An 18,762-nucleotide genomic window follows, 5' to 3' on the forward strand; every position below is an offset into this window, starting at 1 on the left:
CAAACAAGAGTGGCACAAGGTAGAATATGGTCATAACTTGTAAGAAAGGTACAAAATGGAAAGCAGTTTCAGAGAAGAGCGAGATTATTTCCAACCATTAAAAAATACGTATAGCTGATTCACTTTGTTATACAGCAGAAATAACACACCACTGTAAAGCAGTTATACTCCAATAAGGAGGTTTAAAAAAAAAAAAGGCAAATTACAGTTCTTTTTTTAGACTCTCTGGTTCAAAACTTGTGACTAGTTTAAAAAAGTAAAGTCCTTTATTTGTACCTCTGTGGAAGTGAAACTACTAAGCATCTTGCTCTGGGTTTTAATTGCTTAAGTAAGGGAATTATGAGAGCATGGGGACTAATCATATTATCTGGTGCCTTTTATCTCAAGGTCATTGGTTCAAATCCAGACTACGCTGCCAGAAAATGAAGGTCACTGTAGGGTAGTAGTTAGCACATGGAAACAGAACTGTGTTCTTGCATTAGAGTCTCGTAGCCTCAAATGACAGATACTGTCATATTTGATACTGATTCTTTCAGGCTGAAAGCAGAACAGAACTAAAACAACGTTTTAGTAATTCCTTTCTCCCTCTGAATCAGCTGAAATCAGCTAGGCTACTCCTTGTAGCGTTGATCTTCATGGAATGAAGTGTAGAGCTAAAACAGGTATAAAATATTAAGAGAACTGTGTATGTATTTCATTATAGATGTTAAATAAGTGGTTCAAGACATAATGTGAACTTGACTTAAAATTTAGCCGTACTGGTGAGATGAACTTGAAAATAGAAAAAGTAATACACACACACACATTGATAACAGGAAAAGAATGTGCTGCTAAATAAATTTTAGTGATTCCATGCCATAAATTTCAATAATGTTCACTTAATCCTCTAAATTGCTACAAAACGTAGACTTCATTTATGTTAAGAGCATCAAAGAAAAAAAAGGGGCGGGGAAAAGTTTCAGGAAGGGAAGAAAGCCACTGGGCTAGAAATGAGGAAATCTAGATTCTGGTCTACTATGTTCCTCCACCATTTATCTAGCTGGATGATCATGGACAAGCCATGTCATTTCAAGCCTCATTTACTCAATAAGACCATAGGACTAAAGCATATCTGAGGTCTCTTAACCAGTTTTAAAATCATATTACAACAACAGAAGGAAGCATCAATTTAACTATGGAGACCAAATGGCAAACAATATATTTACGCACGCGATTAGTTTTTCAAAAATCTAATGATACATAGAAAAAGCAGTATAGTGTGGCAGAAATAACACTGAAATAACAGTGAGAAGTCAAGGGTTCAAGTCTTGAATATCTCCATTGATAAGTTAGTCTCTGAACCTCAGGTCTCTATCTATAAAAAATGATAATAATTTCCGCCCAATTTAAGAGATTATATATAGATCAAATGAATGTATAATAAAGGGCTTAAATATAAAAGTATATAAATGAAGATATTACTAATAACAAAGATCATACTAAAAGATCACCAATACCTGGAAAATTCAAAGTTACAGATGGTTAATACACATAACTTCCTAGAACACTGTTTGAATTTAAGAGACAGAAATATTTTAATTATAATAATTTGCATCTGAGGTTTATATTATCTCAAGTATTAATTAACAAAACACTGATTAGAGGCCAACTATGTGCAGGCAAGTTACTGAATGCTGGAAACTGATGTGGTCCTTGAGAAACTTGGAAGGAGACAAAGGTGTATGTGTGTGGAGGGGATAAGCACATAAATAAACACAATTCAAAGAGTGATATAATACAAAGGTGCTATGTAAACAAAGGAAGGAGCCAATAACACAAACTCATCCTAGGGTGTCAAACGCAAAGAAACCTGAGCTATAAGTTGTAAAATTTCACTAAATAGAGGCATGGATACAAAGAAAAATAGCTAGCAACAGCCTCTCTGTACTCTCTCCCTAGATGACAGCACTTATTCCCATGGTTTAAATAAATCTCTTCGTTGATGGGTCCTAGATTTACCCCTTCGGCCTTGACTTGCTTAAGTAACTCAAAACTAACTCGTCTAAAATGGAATGCTTGACTTTTCTCCTCAAACCTGGTCCTCCCCAGGTCTTTGGCTCACCCTCCAAGATATATCTCACTTTTTCTCATTTTGGTCTAGTTCCTGCTATTACCCGGGCCCATCATATCATGTCACTTCCAAGACAAGACACTGATCTCCCTACTTCTGTTTTTGCCCCCTCCAACCCATTTCCCACATAGCACAGAGTTATCTTATAAACCTAAATCTGATCCTGGCATTCCCTGCTTAAAACCAATTAATGGCTTCATATACACTCAGAATAAAATCCAACCTCCTTCACCAGGCCTATTGAAGGCCCACAGGATTTGGACCCTGTGGACCTCTCTCTCCATCATGCCCAAACATACAGCCCTGTGTCAGTTCCTAGAACATGCCAATCTCTTTCTACACACAAGTCCTGTGTTTACAAAGCATAAAATTATGAGTCCTGGTGTGGGCTGGAGCTATAGGTTATACATATAACACCACTCTAGCAATCCATAGTAATCTCTAACAAATAACTTTTTTTTTGGCTGCTCTTCACGGCATGTGGAATTTCCCGACCAAAGATTGAACCCATGCCTCCTGCAGTGGAAGCAGGGAGTCTTAACCACTGGACCACCGGGCAAGTCTGAAATACCATTTTTTCGACATTGGTTTTAGTTCTTTTCCTTAAGAGCAAATATTTTTATCTTATTATTTGAAGGGAACTATCAAACTAATCTTCTTTGAAAGGAAATGTAACAAATTTTGCTTATATTTCAGAGAAATATAATGCTTACTAAGATTTTTCACTTATGCCTGATAACTAATTACCAATTTATTTCATCTAACAAAAGTTTATAAGGACTTCCCAGGCGGTCAGCTGGTTAAGATTCTGTGCTTCCACTGCAGGGGGCACAGGTTCGATCCTTGGTCAGGGAACTAGGATCCCACATGCTGTGCAGTGTGGGCAAAAAAAAAAAAAGTTTATTATATAACAACTTAGGATGGGGAATGAGAATTTTGTATCATATTGTCTCTATGTGATCCATATAGATTAAAAAAATTTTAATACTAAATACTGATTACTTGGGAGTAAGGTAGCAAATACAAATGTTACTATTAATTTAAGTCATCTTCAAAACTATGATAGCTTTGGTTGATACTGATCAACAAGGCATCTAACAAAAGACGTTAAAATAAAGATGTTTTATTAAATAATGTGGTGTTTCACACAAAAATGTAGCTTTTGCAAGAGAGCTTTTATATTCTCAGTATGGGTACTAAACAAGGGTACTAAACCTAAGACAAAATACAAAGAAGCTACAGATTTCATTATTCTGTTCACTCAAATGAAAATGTCAAAAGATTTATGCTGTTAATCATAATTCTTACTAGCAGATTTTAATCATCACTCTGGACAAAACATTATGAAGAACAATCTGTGAAGGTATAAACTTAAGAGAACGGAGAGGTTCAGTAGGTTCTATATAAAATCATTTTGCCAAATACCACTATCTCTTCAGTTTAAAACACTGTCCTAATTAAACCATACAGGGAAAAAGCTCATATGCAAATATATAGCCCATCTGATCCTAAGAGTCATCAAAATAACTTCCTGTTTGGGAGTTCTAAGCTGTGAATGCACAGTGTAAAATGACAATATTAGTCATAAATAAAACTTTGAGTACTCTGAAGAAATTTTAATATTTGGCACACAGAAATTCCATTTACGTTTCTCAACTCTTAACAAACAATAAAATGTTTTTTAAAAATTGACATTTATTCCTTACTGTATTTTAAAGGGGAGAGGTATTTTAAAACTAAATCTTGAGTACCTATTACCCTTAGGCACTAGGTCACCTACTTTATTTTATATTTTATCTCATTTAATCCTCATAAGACCTGGTGTTGTACATCATAATGCCTATGTTACAGATAATACACAAAGTTCAAAGAGCCTGAGATTTTATACAGACTTGAAAATGTTTCTATCATAGTCAAGTTCAAAAATTATTTGGCATGTGCTTGTTCTTTGCCTCTATACTTAAAAGCTATTGGCATACTGGGCCTAACTGTTCAAAACGGGACATGAGTTGAAAGAGCGGTCCTAAGAATGAGTGTTTTTTATATACAGAAATAAATTACTAAAAAAGAGATAAGATTGCTTAAATGAACACCGATTTACCTTGAACATGAGAAATGATGAACAGATAGGCTCCCAATAATCTGATGTAAATATACAGCTGAGTCATTGTTCAATTTTAACGTTCTCTGTACACTGTCACCTTTAATAACTAGTCTTGTTATGTCACTGATTTAAAAGACTTTCATTCAATGAGATTTTCTTGTAAAAGGTCTCAATCACTTGACAATGACTCCAGCTTCCACTGCTTTCTCTTGATTCCTGAAAGATAAAAATATTAAGAAGGAAATGAATATAACTGAATTCTGGAAAGTTTTCAAAAACTAGGAGAGGAAAAACAAATGTCCAAACGTACCTTTAAACAAGGTAATACATTATTAAAGATTAATGTTATCATTGTTTAAAAAAAAAAAGGCACTGTAATTTAAAAGCTTAAATAATTTATTAATAGGTTGCCACCTCTCCTGACCTTAGATTAACCATATGTAAAATAAGATAAGAACACTAATAATTTTAACAGTCTTTTCTGGCTGCTCTAAAGTAATTATTTTATTGCTATTAAGAAAATTTCTAAATATATTAAGAATAAAACAGGAAGAGCTGAATTTAGAACACTAAGCTAGGACTTCCCTGGGGGTGCAGTGGTTAAGCATCTGCCTGCCAATGTAGGGGACACGGGTTCGAGCCCTTGTCCGGGAAGATGCCACATGCCGCAGAGCAACTAAGCCCGTGCGCCACAACTACTGAGCCTGCACTCTAGAGCTGGTGAGCCACAACTACTGAGCCTGTGTGCCACAACTACTGAAGCCCACGTGCCTAGAGCCTGTGCTCCTCAACAAGAGAAGCAACCACAATGAGAAGCCCCCGCACCACAATGAAGAGTAGCCCCTGCTCACTGCAACTAGAGAAATCCTGAGCACAGCAACAAAGACCCAAAAGAAACCAGCCAAAAATAATAAATAAGTAAATTAATTAATTAAAAAATAAAACAGTAAGCTACTCATAAAAAATTTTTCAATCCTAGTAGATGTGATAAATAAAAACAATTTGAATCTTTCTAATAAATAATGTATTCTATAGATAGAAGGCCTACCTAGAAAAACATTTAAATATGCAGCATGCTTCCTCATTAAAGCAAAAACATTAGAAATGTATCTTAAATGAAATTATTTACCTAAAATACTACAAATCTGAATTCATTAGGATAAAACTGAGCTCTTCATATGGATCACATGAAACATAACCTCCCCAATTAAGGTTTGGCAATTATAAGATAGTTAAAGAGGTAACAGATAAAAAGGTTAGTTTGTGTAAAGATGAATATGATTCTGTTTCTTCTCTCATCCTGTTGGTTCAGGCAACTGATTTTACTGACGTCAGCCTGAATTATTCCTCAATGAAAATGATATTATTTATCTGTAACACAATTATCCTGGCATGATTTCTACCATAAATATCCCAAGCTTTCTATGTTAACTAAGAATTTTTCACTTAATTAGCTCTCCAAAGGCACTTAAGAATATTGAGGAAGTAAGATATACAGTGAGATGTCATTTATATTGTACATTTTATATATGGCTTATTCTAAAATCTCTAATTTCTCTACTGTGAAATTAATTTGATTTCCATCTACATAATGTTGAGAGAGTAAGATGTAAAGTCTAAAATTATTACAGAATAACATCTGTAATATGATTTAACAGTATTTGAGAAAACTCACTTCTTGAAATTATGGGATTGTGACTCTAGGGATACTTGTTCCAGGTTTCAAATTCAAAAGAAGTTTCCAGTATATTTCCAATATTGAACTCTCTCCTTATTTCTATTTGCCTATTAAATATCTCCACTAGGATTACATCCCACCTGTCCAAATCAAACTCACTAACTTTCCTTCTCATTCCTCTAGACCTGCCTCCTCCTCCTCCATTTGCTATCACAGAGGAGGGTGGTGCCATATCTCCAGTCATCCATGCCAAAAACCCTGGTATCATTTCTGCCTCTCTTCCTAGCTCTCACTCTCTCCCCATACCTTCACTCATTTATTCGTTCACTCACTTATTCACCAACAGTGTTTTCTGAGTATGTATTATACATCAATGCAAGGGGCTAGAAATAAAAATATGAGTATGACAGATTCTACTTCAAGGGCCTCATATTCTTGGTCAGGAAACTGACTGCTATGACTGGTTCCATCTTTCAGTGTCACTGCTTCTTCATCAGTTTATTTAAGCTAATATGTGGTCTTGTCTCATTACAAGTACAACCAAGGCATCCTGCAGTACAGTCGATGAGACCCTAAGCACCTGCCACACTCACAGTCCCTTTCAGAGGAAAGGGATCATGTATGATTCCTTCTACACAAACATCTGTGACTCTACCACTCTCAGCACAAGTTTAAATCCTGGATCTGCCTTAAATAAGAAAATTCACCTCTCTGGATGAGTCTCCTCATCTGTAAAACTGGAATTATATCAACTCACAATTATTTTGAGAACTACATGAGGTAATAGCTAACATATATTCACCTCTATGTGGCAGACCATTACAATGCTTTGAATATATTAATATTAATTTACAGAATCATCACAACCATCTTGTAAGATAGGCACAATTTATTATTTTAACTTTACAGATGAGGAAACTAAGGCAAGTGGAGTTTAAGGAATTTATCAAAGATCACACAGCTGGTAAGTGTCAGGGCCATAATTCTAATCAAGAGGATCTGATTCTCGAGCCCATGTGTTAACCGCTATCCTATGCTGCCTTGCTGGATATTTTACATACATTACATAATGTAAACTATACATTATAAAGTATTTAGAAAAGCCTGGTACAGAGTAGGTACTTAATAAAAGCTTCCTCCTCTCAGACATGTTTATAACATACTTGCCATCCTGGCACAGGAAGTAACAGGTGCTATCCACGACAATCCCATCTGCAAGACATTTTTATACACTAAAAACCCTGCAACAACTTGTATGGAGAACAGCTATCAGCCAAGAGAAGGCTAAAGGTAAAATGGCTTCAAGTGCCTCATTTGTAATCTAACAATGGAAGCCCCTAATTTTTAAAAGAAAAATGTTAGGTTTTAGCTGACTACAAGCTCAATAAGCATCAGTGCTTATGACATGAAGGCAATCTAATCAAGCATTGATAGAAGCACACTGCCATAATCAAAGAGGGTAACCATCTTACTTTATCCCACCTGGTCAGGCCTCAAATACTTTAGAGAAGAATGACAAGAATGCAAAGGATAGAGAAATGACTACACTTGAGATACAACTGAAAGGACCAGGGATCTTTGCTCACAGAGTATCAAAGGAATAAAGTGTGAATGTACCTCTGCCAAGGACATGACAGGCATGATGCAAACAAGACTAGACCAATTAAATGACTTATCAGATTCCTTCCAGCTCTGAATTCCTGAGTGAATAGTGTTCTCGCTATTGAATGTTAATTTATTTCCCAAATATTTATTAAGTGCCTATTATATACATGATTCTGTATGAGACACTGAGAATATAGTGAGAGAGCAAAACAGACTGAGCCTTCATGGAGTTCACAGTCAAATAAGATAATTAAGATATTTAGACATCAAACAAGACAATACAAATGATACGTGATCACAACTTGAGGTGAGTGCAAAAAAGAAAAGTGCCAGGTCCTTGAGGGACATGGGGAGTGACCTCATCTAATCCAGATAGAGAGGTCAAGGGAAGCAATGTAGAAAAGTGACATTTAAGGTGTAATCTGAAGAATAAAAGAGTTATTTAGTCAGGTAAAGACACGAGGTTGGGGAGGGGGCTTGTTCTAGGCATAAGGAACAGCCTGCTCAAAGATCTTGAGGCAGAGAAGAGCATAGGAGAACACAATGTTTCTGAAATGTTGAGAACAAGGGTTAATGTAGTGGAAGATGAGGTTGAAGAGACAGAAAAGTCAAGGACCAGGTCAGGCAAGATCATATGAAGGATTTGGGATTTAAATGTAAGTGGGATGGGAAGGCAATTATCTGGTTTCTCTGTAATGAACTGGAGGGGACAAAAGCAGAAGGAAACAGACCATTAAGAAGGATATTGTAGCAGTTTAGGAGAGGGACAATAGCGGTTAAGCTTCGGGTGGTGGTGGTACAGTGGATGGAATCAAGATATATTTCACAAACAGATTCAGTAGGCCTTGGTAATGGATTAAATGTGGGGGTAAGAGAGAGTGAGGGGTCAAAAAAGATCCCTACATTTCCGGCATGAGCAATTACTGAAAATGGGGACAAATGGATTTTGAAAAAAGTGGGGAGAAGAGATCAATGGTTCAATTTTTAGACATTTGAAATTACTCAAAGGGAATGTCTAATGGGTATTTGGTTCTGAAACTTAAAGGAAACTTTTGAGACTGAACATATAAATCTGTTATGTCAACAGCATAGAGATATTTAAAGCTACAGTTCTGTATGAGATGGCCTTCTAGAATGAAAAGAGAAGAAGGCACCAGAACACCAATGTTCATTTAAAAATTAGATTAATAAAAGCATTAACATCATATATATTTACTTGGCATTCACTGATAAAAATAAGTTCATGGTCCAGGATCCATCATGTACAATATTAATATAGTATACATTGCCACAGCTGGAATATAAACTAATATTCATAAGTGATATTTTTCACAGTTAAAAAAACCCCACCAATATACCAAAAGATCATTACGGTGATCTAAAATATGTCCACAAATGCTCTGACACTATCTTCAAAAGGTGAAGCCTAATTTCCTTCCTTGAATTCCCACTGGACTTAATGACTCACTTCTAACAAAATAAAATAAGGTGGAAACAACGGTTTGTCTTCTGAAACTAGATCATAAAAGGCACTTCAGATTCCTCCTTGCTCACTCTTAGGGAAGCTAGCTGCCATGTCAATAAGGACACCCATGCAGCCTTATGGAGAGGCCCATGTGGCAAAGAACTGAGGCCTCCTGCCAACAGCCATGTGGGTGAGCCACCGTGGCCATGGATCCATCGGTGCCAGGGAAGCTTTCCAGTAGCTGTAGCTTCATAGACATCTTAACCACAATTTATGAGACTTTAAACTAGAACCATCCAACTAAGCCTCTGGTGGACTCCTGATGGTCAGAATGAAATGATAAATGCTGGATGTTTTAAGCTGCTAAGTTTTTTTGTAATCTGTTGGGCAGCAGTAGGTAACATTCATTGCTATAATACAGTCAATTCCAAGAGATTTGTTGAAATAATAAAAGCCTAATCACTATAAGTTATTGCACAGTCAACCAAAAGACAGAAGTCTGGAAGGCATAGTCAAGTCAGAGTATAACAATACAAGTATAACATAAATAGGGAATTCCCTGGCAGTCCAGTGGCTAGGACTCCACGCTTTCACTGCCAAGGGCCCGGGTTCAATCCCTAGTAGGGGAACTAAGATCCCGCAAGATGCGTGGTGTGGCCAAAAAAAAGTATAACATAAATAGTCACAATGCTCAAAGAACTAACTGGATAATACAACTAACATCTTTCTTTCAAAGGAGTAACCAGAGTATATTCTTTGTTTTTAAATTACCTCAATAAGTAAGGCTCATTTTTCTGTGGGGGAAAACCTGTCTCTAGTTCCACACTATACACTGTTACATTTGCCCTTTTAAACTATGGATTCCATAACGATGACGTCACTTCTGTGTTCTAGGTAAAGGCACTTTTCATATAATATCCTGGCAAATTTAAGAAAGTTAAGTTCTGATGTCAGTCTATTGGTTTCAAAAATCAGCTCCAGTATTTATTTGCTATGTAATTTTGGGGAAGCTACGTAAGCTATCTAGGTCTTGGTTTCCTTAGCCACAAAATGGAGACAATATTACTAACCTAAATGAGTTAGCGCCTTGCATCTCGGTATTAAGCGCTCAATAAATAACAGATGTTAGTTGTTATTGTTGTAACTGTTGTTATTCATAACAGAAGTACTGGTGATTTCCCCTTTATTTGTCCTAGCATATTAACTATTTCTAAAATTATGATATAGCAAAAATAGTAACCTTATTTTGCAACCATTCTTGAAACTGAGTATTTTATAATTCTAACATCTGAAAATAAAAAATATTTTTAAATTCCTAGAATAATTCATTGGAATTTTTATATGAAAATTAAAAATATCTGATCATGCAATGTTAAGAATATAAGGAAATGCAGACATTTGAAATGCCACATGATCAAAATTTTTAAATGATTCTCATATTTAAAAGCTATTATTAAGTAGTCCAAAAAGGCATCTAAATACATTTACTTTCCTTTGCTATATACACAGGTTGGTGGTTTCTTTTTCAGGATAATAAGACTACAACATTACTCAATAAAATATAAATTATTTTTAAATAAAAAAATTTAAAGTTTTGCAAACAGGAAGAAAGTTAAACCAATAGTTCAATCAGGATTAAAAAAAAAAAAAAACAGGAAAAGGCTGAAGTCAGCTGAAAAAACAGACTAAAGTCATTCTTTCCTCTTCCCGTTAAGCCCCCCACCCTTAATTTTTACTTTCTAGTAGTGAGGTTTGGGAATTTTCAACAAGCTGGCTAACTGCCAACTCCAAAAAGTAGTAAGGAGAAAACTCCCCCTTCCAGGGGTCCCTCCCCCTAGGCAGCTCCAGGCGCCTTGTCTGACAAGCTTTCTGAGGACTAGACTCACTGCAGACTTTCTGGCTCCACAGCCATTGTTTGCACGGCTGCTTTGCTCCTGATCCAGAGTTTGGATTAGCATAAGAATATTGTCTTTTCCCTTAACAAGCAACTCATCCATCCCCTCCCCATTTCTAACCTCCAACCTCATCAATTCCTAAACTAATATATACACATACAAATGGAGAAACACTACTCAGGTTATTTTTATATCAGTGTAAAAAAAGTCACCCAAATCTAAACATAAACCCTTAAAAAATAACATGCTTAAATAAATAGTTATGAGTGTATCTGTGGTAATACACAGGAATCTCACCAAAAAGCCTGCCTTGGAGCCCATGCTGTGAGAACTTGTGATGGGTGAGACATTCATAATGAGAACTTTTGTAAAGTCTGAAAAAGGAGCTAAGAGAACCAACCATCTAGCTAAATTCTGACCTACAGTAGGGATGGGGAAGTTCCACTTCATAAAGACATTTCTAACTGTGATGTCTTCATCTACCCTGAGGTCACTAATTTCATCATCACCCTTGAAATTACCTTCTGACTAGACCTTCCTTTCCCCAATGCTCAATTATTTATTCAAAGCAAATTTAACAACATTTAACCTCTGTATTTCTGCTCAATTGTCCTCTCTTCATTCAAAACCTTTCACTTTCCTTCAGTGCCAAGAAACTGTTCTCACCAACACAAGTAAAATTCTTCCAGGAACAGAGAGGTAAGACAAACTAGTATGGCATTATTATAGTTAATGCACTTAGATGTTTTATATCCCTCAGTGGGGGCCTCAATATTAGATGCACAATAAATGCTTCTTTGTTTATGAACTATTTTAAAAAACAGGGGATAATCTATTTTCAAAACACCATTCAACTTTGCACTAGAAATTCACTAACCTAGTTTCTCCAAAGCTTTTTTGTTTGTTTCATCTTATTAAACAAAAAAACCTCACAAATAATTAGAACTAGATTATGCTAAATACCAATCTTTGGTACATCAGTGCTCAGAAGAAATTCTTAATGCCAGCAGTTAATTGAGGGGGTCTGGGTGTTATTCTTCTGTCTCTCCTCTGGAATAGCACAAATGACAAAAAAACAGGTAAAGTGAATCAGTAATTGCAGAAATGCCTAGGAGGCAACAGAATTTGGTCATCCCTATAGGTATATTATGAGTAATGGTAAACAATACTGTCTTTGTTTCTGCACAATATTTTTATAGAGATAAAATCAGTATAATGTGGTTACTGAATAGTTCAGGGTCTAGCATAATACAGATCTAGGTCTTTTGTGCCAATTAAGTGAGAAAATCATATATAGTGTTTAGTGGCAACTTTATGTTAGCACATCACCATCTTAATAATTTGCAAGTTAGTTTTACATGCCTTATACCATACGTATATGACCCTTCCAGTAAGTAAAATTATTCCTACTTTTACAGAGAAGAGACAGGTTCAGGAAGCTAAAGTGACCTGCTGAATTCTGTACAGCTAGTAACTTGAAGCAAAAACTAAAACCCAGGTCTTTTATTCCCAAGTGCAGTGTTTTATCCAGTAAGTACATCAAAAGGGAAATAGGAAGTTATTCTTTATTGAGCCACATAAGATTTTATTTCATCTTCACAACTCTGCAAGGAAAAAGTGAAGCTCAGCGAAGTTAAGAAACTTGCTCAAGTTCACACAACCAATAAGTAGCAAGTATGCTGCTGAGAAAGCTCAAATTCCATTCACTATTGCATAGTCCGGAGCGACAGGTAATGAGAAAAAAATGGAAACTACTGTGCCCCTTATTACACTATTGCTTTTCAGCAAAAACAAAGCAATAACAAGCCCCCCCCACCGGCCCCCAAATAAAACCTAACCATTCTGCTTTGTGATGCTGACCTGGGATACCACTAACAAGTCTTTTACCAGCTGGTTCCTTGATAGGTTCTGCCAAAAGGGGAACTAGAGAAGGCTGGAGGGAAGAAGGGACTTTCATCTTTCTGACTTTGTTTGTTGTTCCTGTCAGAGTTATCTGAACTACAGCCTTTGCCATAGCAGCAGCAGTAGATTCCATTTCCAGCTTCCTTCCACACTCCCAGAACCAGCCTCATGGCCCCTGTTCAGACCCAACTGTGCCTACACCTCAGGGTCTGAGTGCCAGCGCCTCAAGACCCTAGAGCAGGTCCTCGGGAGCCGGCAGTAGCTGGGCTCTGAGCTCCCTCAACAGAGGACTGGGTCAGGGCTCCCCAGGGGCACTCCTCCGAGCTTCTAGGTTCTGAAACCTCAGCCTCTTAAGGGTGGTATTTGCTTCCCACAATTAGTATTTCAGTTTAATCCCAGTGTTCCTTTAGCTTTTTCAATCCTCCAATACCTGTGTAATCAACTCCCTACACCAAATTCTCTCTGTTAAAATAACCAGTGTGGTTTCAGCTTTCCTGACTGGGCCCTGATTGATATAAATACTTTCAGAAAACAGATCTCAGAGGGTAACTGACTGACTATATCCACACATACCACATAAACATTTTTTAATATATTCACTTCATCAAAGAGGTCTAACATTTCCTAAGTGCTTACAAAGTGTGTTTTAATATATATTCAAAGAGTATTCTAAGATATTCTGACTTTAGGAATGAACTCTTCTAGACTCAGTACCTATTTCACTTTTCCCACCACAAATAATTTTAACCTATCAAAGTTAGAAATTTGTTCAAGATTGGGTGGTCTTTCTGTTCTAACCTATGTGACCCAAGTCAAAATGCTTGAAAGAGCACCAAAATTTGGCTATCAAAACATTTCTCTTGGGCTTCCCTGGTGGCGCAGTGGTTGAGAGTCTGCCTGCCGATGCAGGGGACACGGGTTCGTGCCCCAGTCTGGGAAGATCCCACATGCCGCGGAGCGGCTGGGCCCGTGAGCCATGGCCACTGAGCCTGCGCGTCCAGAGCCTGTGCTCCGCCATGGGAAAGGCCACAACAGTGAGAGGCCCGCGTACCACAAAAAAAAAAAAAAAAAAAAAAAAAAACATTTCTCTTTTCCTTAGCGATACATTTAATCAAAAACTTCTGGAATTAACTCAGTAAATCCCTGTGGCCAAAAAATTAATTCAAATGCTAAATCAATTTTTAAGGAGAATATATCTAACTTCTAGAACTGGGGGAAAAAAGTCAAAGCAGAACTTCAAGAATAACAAAAAACAAACCCACTTTTCACTCAGGAAACCAAATCAAAGTATATCTGTATTTATGTCCTCAATATGAAACACCCTTTCAAAAAGAGTCACAAGTTTTTGCAAGTTTGTACCTCCCTAAGAAGATATGGAAATATACAGGTGATTTTTCGGTTGGAACAATGACTGGGGTAGGACAGGACACACAGTGACCAGGGCCCAAAATGGAAAATGCAATGCAATGTGCAAGGACAATCCCTCAAAACAAAGAATTGTCTCAACCAAATGCCAATAGGGCTCTCCTTGTGGAGAAACAACTATTCTTGACTAGAACGACCTATCAGATTCTGTTTTGTTTTGGCCACGCCACAAGGCTTGCGGGATCTTAGTTCCCTGACCAGGGATCGAACCTTGGCCCTCGGCAGTGAAAGCACAAAGCCTTAACTGCTGGACTGTCAGGGAATTTCCTCTTAGGTTCTAGATATTCAAAAAGCAATAGTTTTAGGCCTCTTAGAAGAAAAATTATCTTAATCAAACTAATGTCTGAATGCAACTTTACTTTTACTTTACTTTTTTTCCTTCTCATTTGACCACTTTACAAAAGGAATCATTCTTGCTGTGTTAACCACAGTGCTTGTACAATGCAAAAGTAATTTAAAAATCAACCATTTTCCTCCACTTCTTTTCCTCTATCTACAACTTTAAAAAATTCATTGTACACAGGTTTCCCTGAAGCACCAGAAGTAGAGGCTCTGTCCTAGGCCAAGCCAATCAGCATATTCTATCTCCTATGCCACAATGAAAAGTTCAGGGGTGAGCCGTACTAACATGGTCTAAGGACTTCAGCTGGCCCTGCAGAGATAAAGTCACTCTTTCAGATTGAACATGAATAAGAAAATAGCAGCTGCTGGCAGCTATGTTGGGACCAGAAGGGGAACCAGAGGCAGAGCTGAGAGAGTAAAAGAAGCCTGATCCTTGGAGCTATCAGTGAGCTGCTCAAACAACCCTGCTTGACACCTGGATTGCTTAAGGACTTTTCAGTTAACAGCCAATAAATTCTCCTTATATTTTAGGTCAGAGAGAGATAATTTTTCTGATATAACCAAACATTAAAGGAAAAGGTACACTTGAGTATTCTGGGTTAGATCAGCATAAAATTAGTACTTCTGAATAATGTCAAATATCTCAGAAAAAGATACTCAATAACACATATGCAAAAAAAAAAAAAAAGACTGGTACAAGATAGAATTACTTTTAAGATAGCTCAAATAGTATAAAAATTTACTTAATAATGTAATCAGCAGCTATATAATTTATCATTCCTGGTCTTTCTCCTCTTATCCCCTAAATCTGCTAGACCCTTGGTCTTTCTCACCATAACTAACAACCTCTCTACTTCTAGTTTCCCAGGCCAAAAGTCTTGGAGTCATTCTGGGCAACTCCCTTCTTCCCCCTCATACTCCACAGGCTATGGTCAGAAAATCCTGTTGGTTCTACCTTCAAAATATATCCAGAACCTATGCACTTCTCACCACATCCACTATTATCTCTCTGGTCCAAGTCACTAACTAACCTTTTGCCTGGATTACTGAAAAAGCCTCCTAGAACTGGACTCTTTGCTTCTGCCCTTATCCACCTACAATATATTCTCAACACAGCAGCCAAAGTGGTGATAAAAAGCATATTAGATCACATCACTCCCCTTTTCAAAACCCTCCAATGGTTCCCCAACTCACTCAGAGTAAAAGCTGAAATCTACCATGGCCAACAAGACTCCAACTCCTCTACTTCTGCAGCATGGGCCTCCTGGTTCCTCAAACATTTCAGGGATGGCCCTGCTGCAGGACCTCTGCAAGTTCCTCTGTCTATAATATTCCTCCCCAAGACATCTATCCATATGACTTGCTACCTGACCTCTTCCAAGTGCTTACTCAGTACCCCTTTCTTATTTAGCGTTCCTGCTCATCCTATTTAAAACTGTAATCCCATCCACATCGCTGGCACTCCCATCTTCCATCCCTGATATTTTATTTTCTCTTTAGCACTTGTCACCTGTAATTTTACATATAATTTACTATTTGTTTTGTTTATTGCCTGCCACCTGCTCCAGAATGTATGCTCCGTAAGGGCAGGTGTATAAGTCTACTTTTTCACTCTGTATTTGTAGCACCTAGGATGGTGCTTGGCACGTATTTGGTACTAAATAAATATTTGCTGAGGGAATGATTGAGTATAGCAGAAGGAATTAAAACGTTATGCCAATTCCTTTTACTTTCACATACAAATGAGACTTTCCCATAAGGGCTATGCTATGGATAAACTATTCCATTTCCTTTTCTCAACACAACTGAAATGATACAAAAACCACACTACTTCCTTTTGCTCACTTTGAGCCCTGACTTGTGTCTAGATCCAGTAAAAAAAAACTTTTCTCCACTGTTTTCACTGGATATACTCAAGTTTGAGTATATGTGAGTAAATTAAAAGGTCTTGAGTATGTCTTGAGACTCAATGTCTTGAGTATATTTGAGTAAATTAAAAGGTCTTTAAGAAAGACATGTATCAGTAAACATTATTTCCCAAGATCTAAAATATTGCTTAAGGCAAACAATGGCTTGGGTTATATTCTGACAGTACCACATAGTTACAGCAAGTTAAATAATTGTGGAAATAACCACAGACAAAAAGAAAATACAGTCCTTTGGTACAAACAATGTGGTCTGACAAAGGGAACTTCAAAGCACTATCTAAACTCAACTGCAATCTTTCAATTAAGTAAAGGTTCAAAGGTAATATTTATATGTAAATTGTAAGTAACCAAAGGCCCTGAATAAGACCAGAGGGTGTTAAAATCAGATTGTTAACAGTTCTGCCCTGACAAGCATGAACCACAAACTATAGGAAACTAAACCCTGCAAACCTATAGGTCTGAGAAACAACACTCAAGATGACAAATTTGGGCTTATTAATGTGAGAGCTTGGAAATCCAGAAAGAGTTTTCCCCGTTTTGGATGAAACATCTCCATTTTATTTTCTTTACTCTGTCAGAACATGTCTTAGGTTAGAATGTGCTGGTTTAGAGTGTTTTCATGAAGAAATTCTGTGGCAGACTTGACATTAACTTGTCCTTTTTTCCCTTTTAGTATCTTTCTTTCAGCTCCTAGTTTAAATACTTATCAACTTATATTTTTATTAAATACAAAAATATTTTTATTAAATATAAAACTTATATTTTTATTAAATACTTATCAACTTATATTTTTATTAAATATAAAAATATACTGTGTTAAGTAACACAGTCTTAGAGTCGGGAGACCTAGGATTCAGTTGCAAATTCTGCCTAATTGGCTAGCTGATCTTGGTCCACTCACTTCCCTCTCCAAGCCTTAGTTTCCTCATCTGTAAAATAAATAATACCATGAAGACTTCTACCTCTCATATCCTATGAGTCTATGAACTACACTCCTGAATATAGTGCCTCAAAGACTTCACCTAAGTATATAGGTACTGAGTAAAGCAGGGCAAATACCACTGAAGCGCCACCCTTTCCCTGGTTCTGAGGGAACCACTATTCTGATTATGGTATTTAACACTCATGTCTTTACATGCTTTTATACTATATGTGGTATATATCCCAAATAAGACTGCTTTGCATACTGTTAAATTTGCTATAGATGTATAAAAATTGTATCATTCTGCATGTATATTTTTATAATTTGCTTATTTTTCACTCAACGTTGTGAGTGATTACCATCATAGATACATACAGTTCCTTTTAATTCGTTTTCATTGTTATAGAGTATTCCATTTTATGATTATTTTATAGCTGTATTTATCCATTCTTATGTTGATGGACATTTTATGTTGTTCCTAGGTTTTGGTATTATGAGCAATGCTGCAATAAATAAACTTGAATAGATGCTTTTGTTATTATTGTTTAGGTAAATAATTCTGAAGGATAGATTTCTAGAAGTGGGATTCTGGGTCTAATGGTACTTTTGGTAGCTATTTTGGTAACCCCCTCTGGGACTGTACCATCTTGTACTTCCAAGTGTACAAAACTGATACAAGGACAATTTTAAAATACTGCTGAAGGATACAGAATAAACTTTAACACATGGAAAAACATACCACATTATGTATAGAAAACTTCAAGATCATGTATATCAATTGTTCCTAAATTAATTATAAATTTAATGATATTCTTTATCACATTACAGTTCCCTTCTATTCTTCATTTGCTAATAAGAGTTTTCATTATAAATGGGGTTGAATTACATCACGTGCTTTTTCTCCATCTATTGATATAATCACAGTGGCTTCCTCCTTCAATGTGTTAAGGTATAAATTAATTAGTAATAATCCATATTAAGAGCTCTCTTTGTTTTTAAGATTTTCTTTTTTGATGTAGACCATTTTTAAAGTCTTTATTGAATTTGCTACAATATTGCTTCTGTTTTATGTTTTGGTTTTTTTGGCTGCAAGGCATGTGGGATCTTAGCTTCCCAACCAGAGATTGAACCCGCATTCCCTGCATTGGAAGGCAAAATCTTACCCACTGGACCGCCAGGGAAGTCCCTGAGAGCTCTCTCAAAGAGTAAGCTATCTGTGGTAGTTTTAAAATATGTCCACAAATTCTTTCATTTTCCTCTTTTCAAGAGGTGGAACCTAATTACTTTGAGAGTGGGCCAGACTGAGAGATTCCCTCCTAACAAACAGAACAAAGTGAAAGTGACAAAGTATGACTTCTGAGACTAGGTCTTGAAAGGTAATGCAGC

At 36.6% G+C, this 18,762-nt stretch overlaps 1 protein-coding gene across 4 annotated transcripts in view; it reads right to left on the bottom strand.

Moving 5' to 3' along the window:
• Window positions 1-18,762, bottom strand: part of BMPR1A (bone morphogenetic protein receptor type 1A) — a 58,876-nt gene that overhangs the window by 27,175 nt on the left and 12,939 nt on the right. For 3 of the 4 annotated variants that reach the window (XM_065893808.1, XM_065893804.1, XM_065893806.1), the window contains exon 1: window positions 4,212-4,278. In XM_065893808.1, the coding sequence (XP_065749880.1) occupies window positions 4,212-4,278 (67 nt within the window). Of the gene's footprint in view, window positions 1-4,211; window positions 4,431-18,762 lie in introns of those variants that run through there. The other variant, XM_065893805.1, reaches the window with a different exon arrangement.

The sequence above is a fragment of the Phocoena phocoena genome, chromosome 16, assembly GCF_963924675.1.
Source record: "Phocoena phocoena chromosome 16, mPhoPho1.1, whole genome shotgun sequence".
Classification (NCBI taxonomy): domain Eukaryota; kingdom Metazoa; phylum Chordata; class Mammalia; order Artiodactyla; family Phocoenidae; genus Phocoena; species Phocoena phocoena.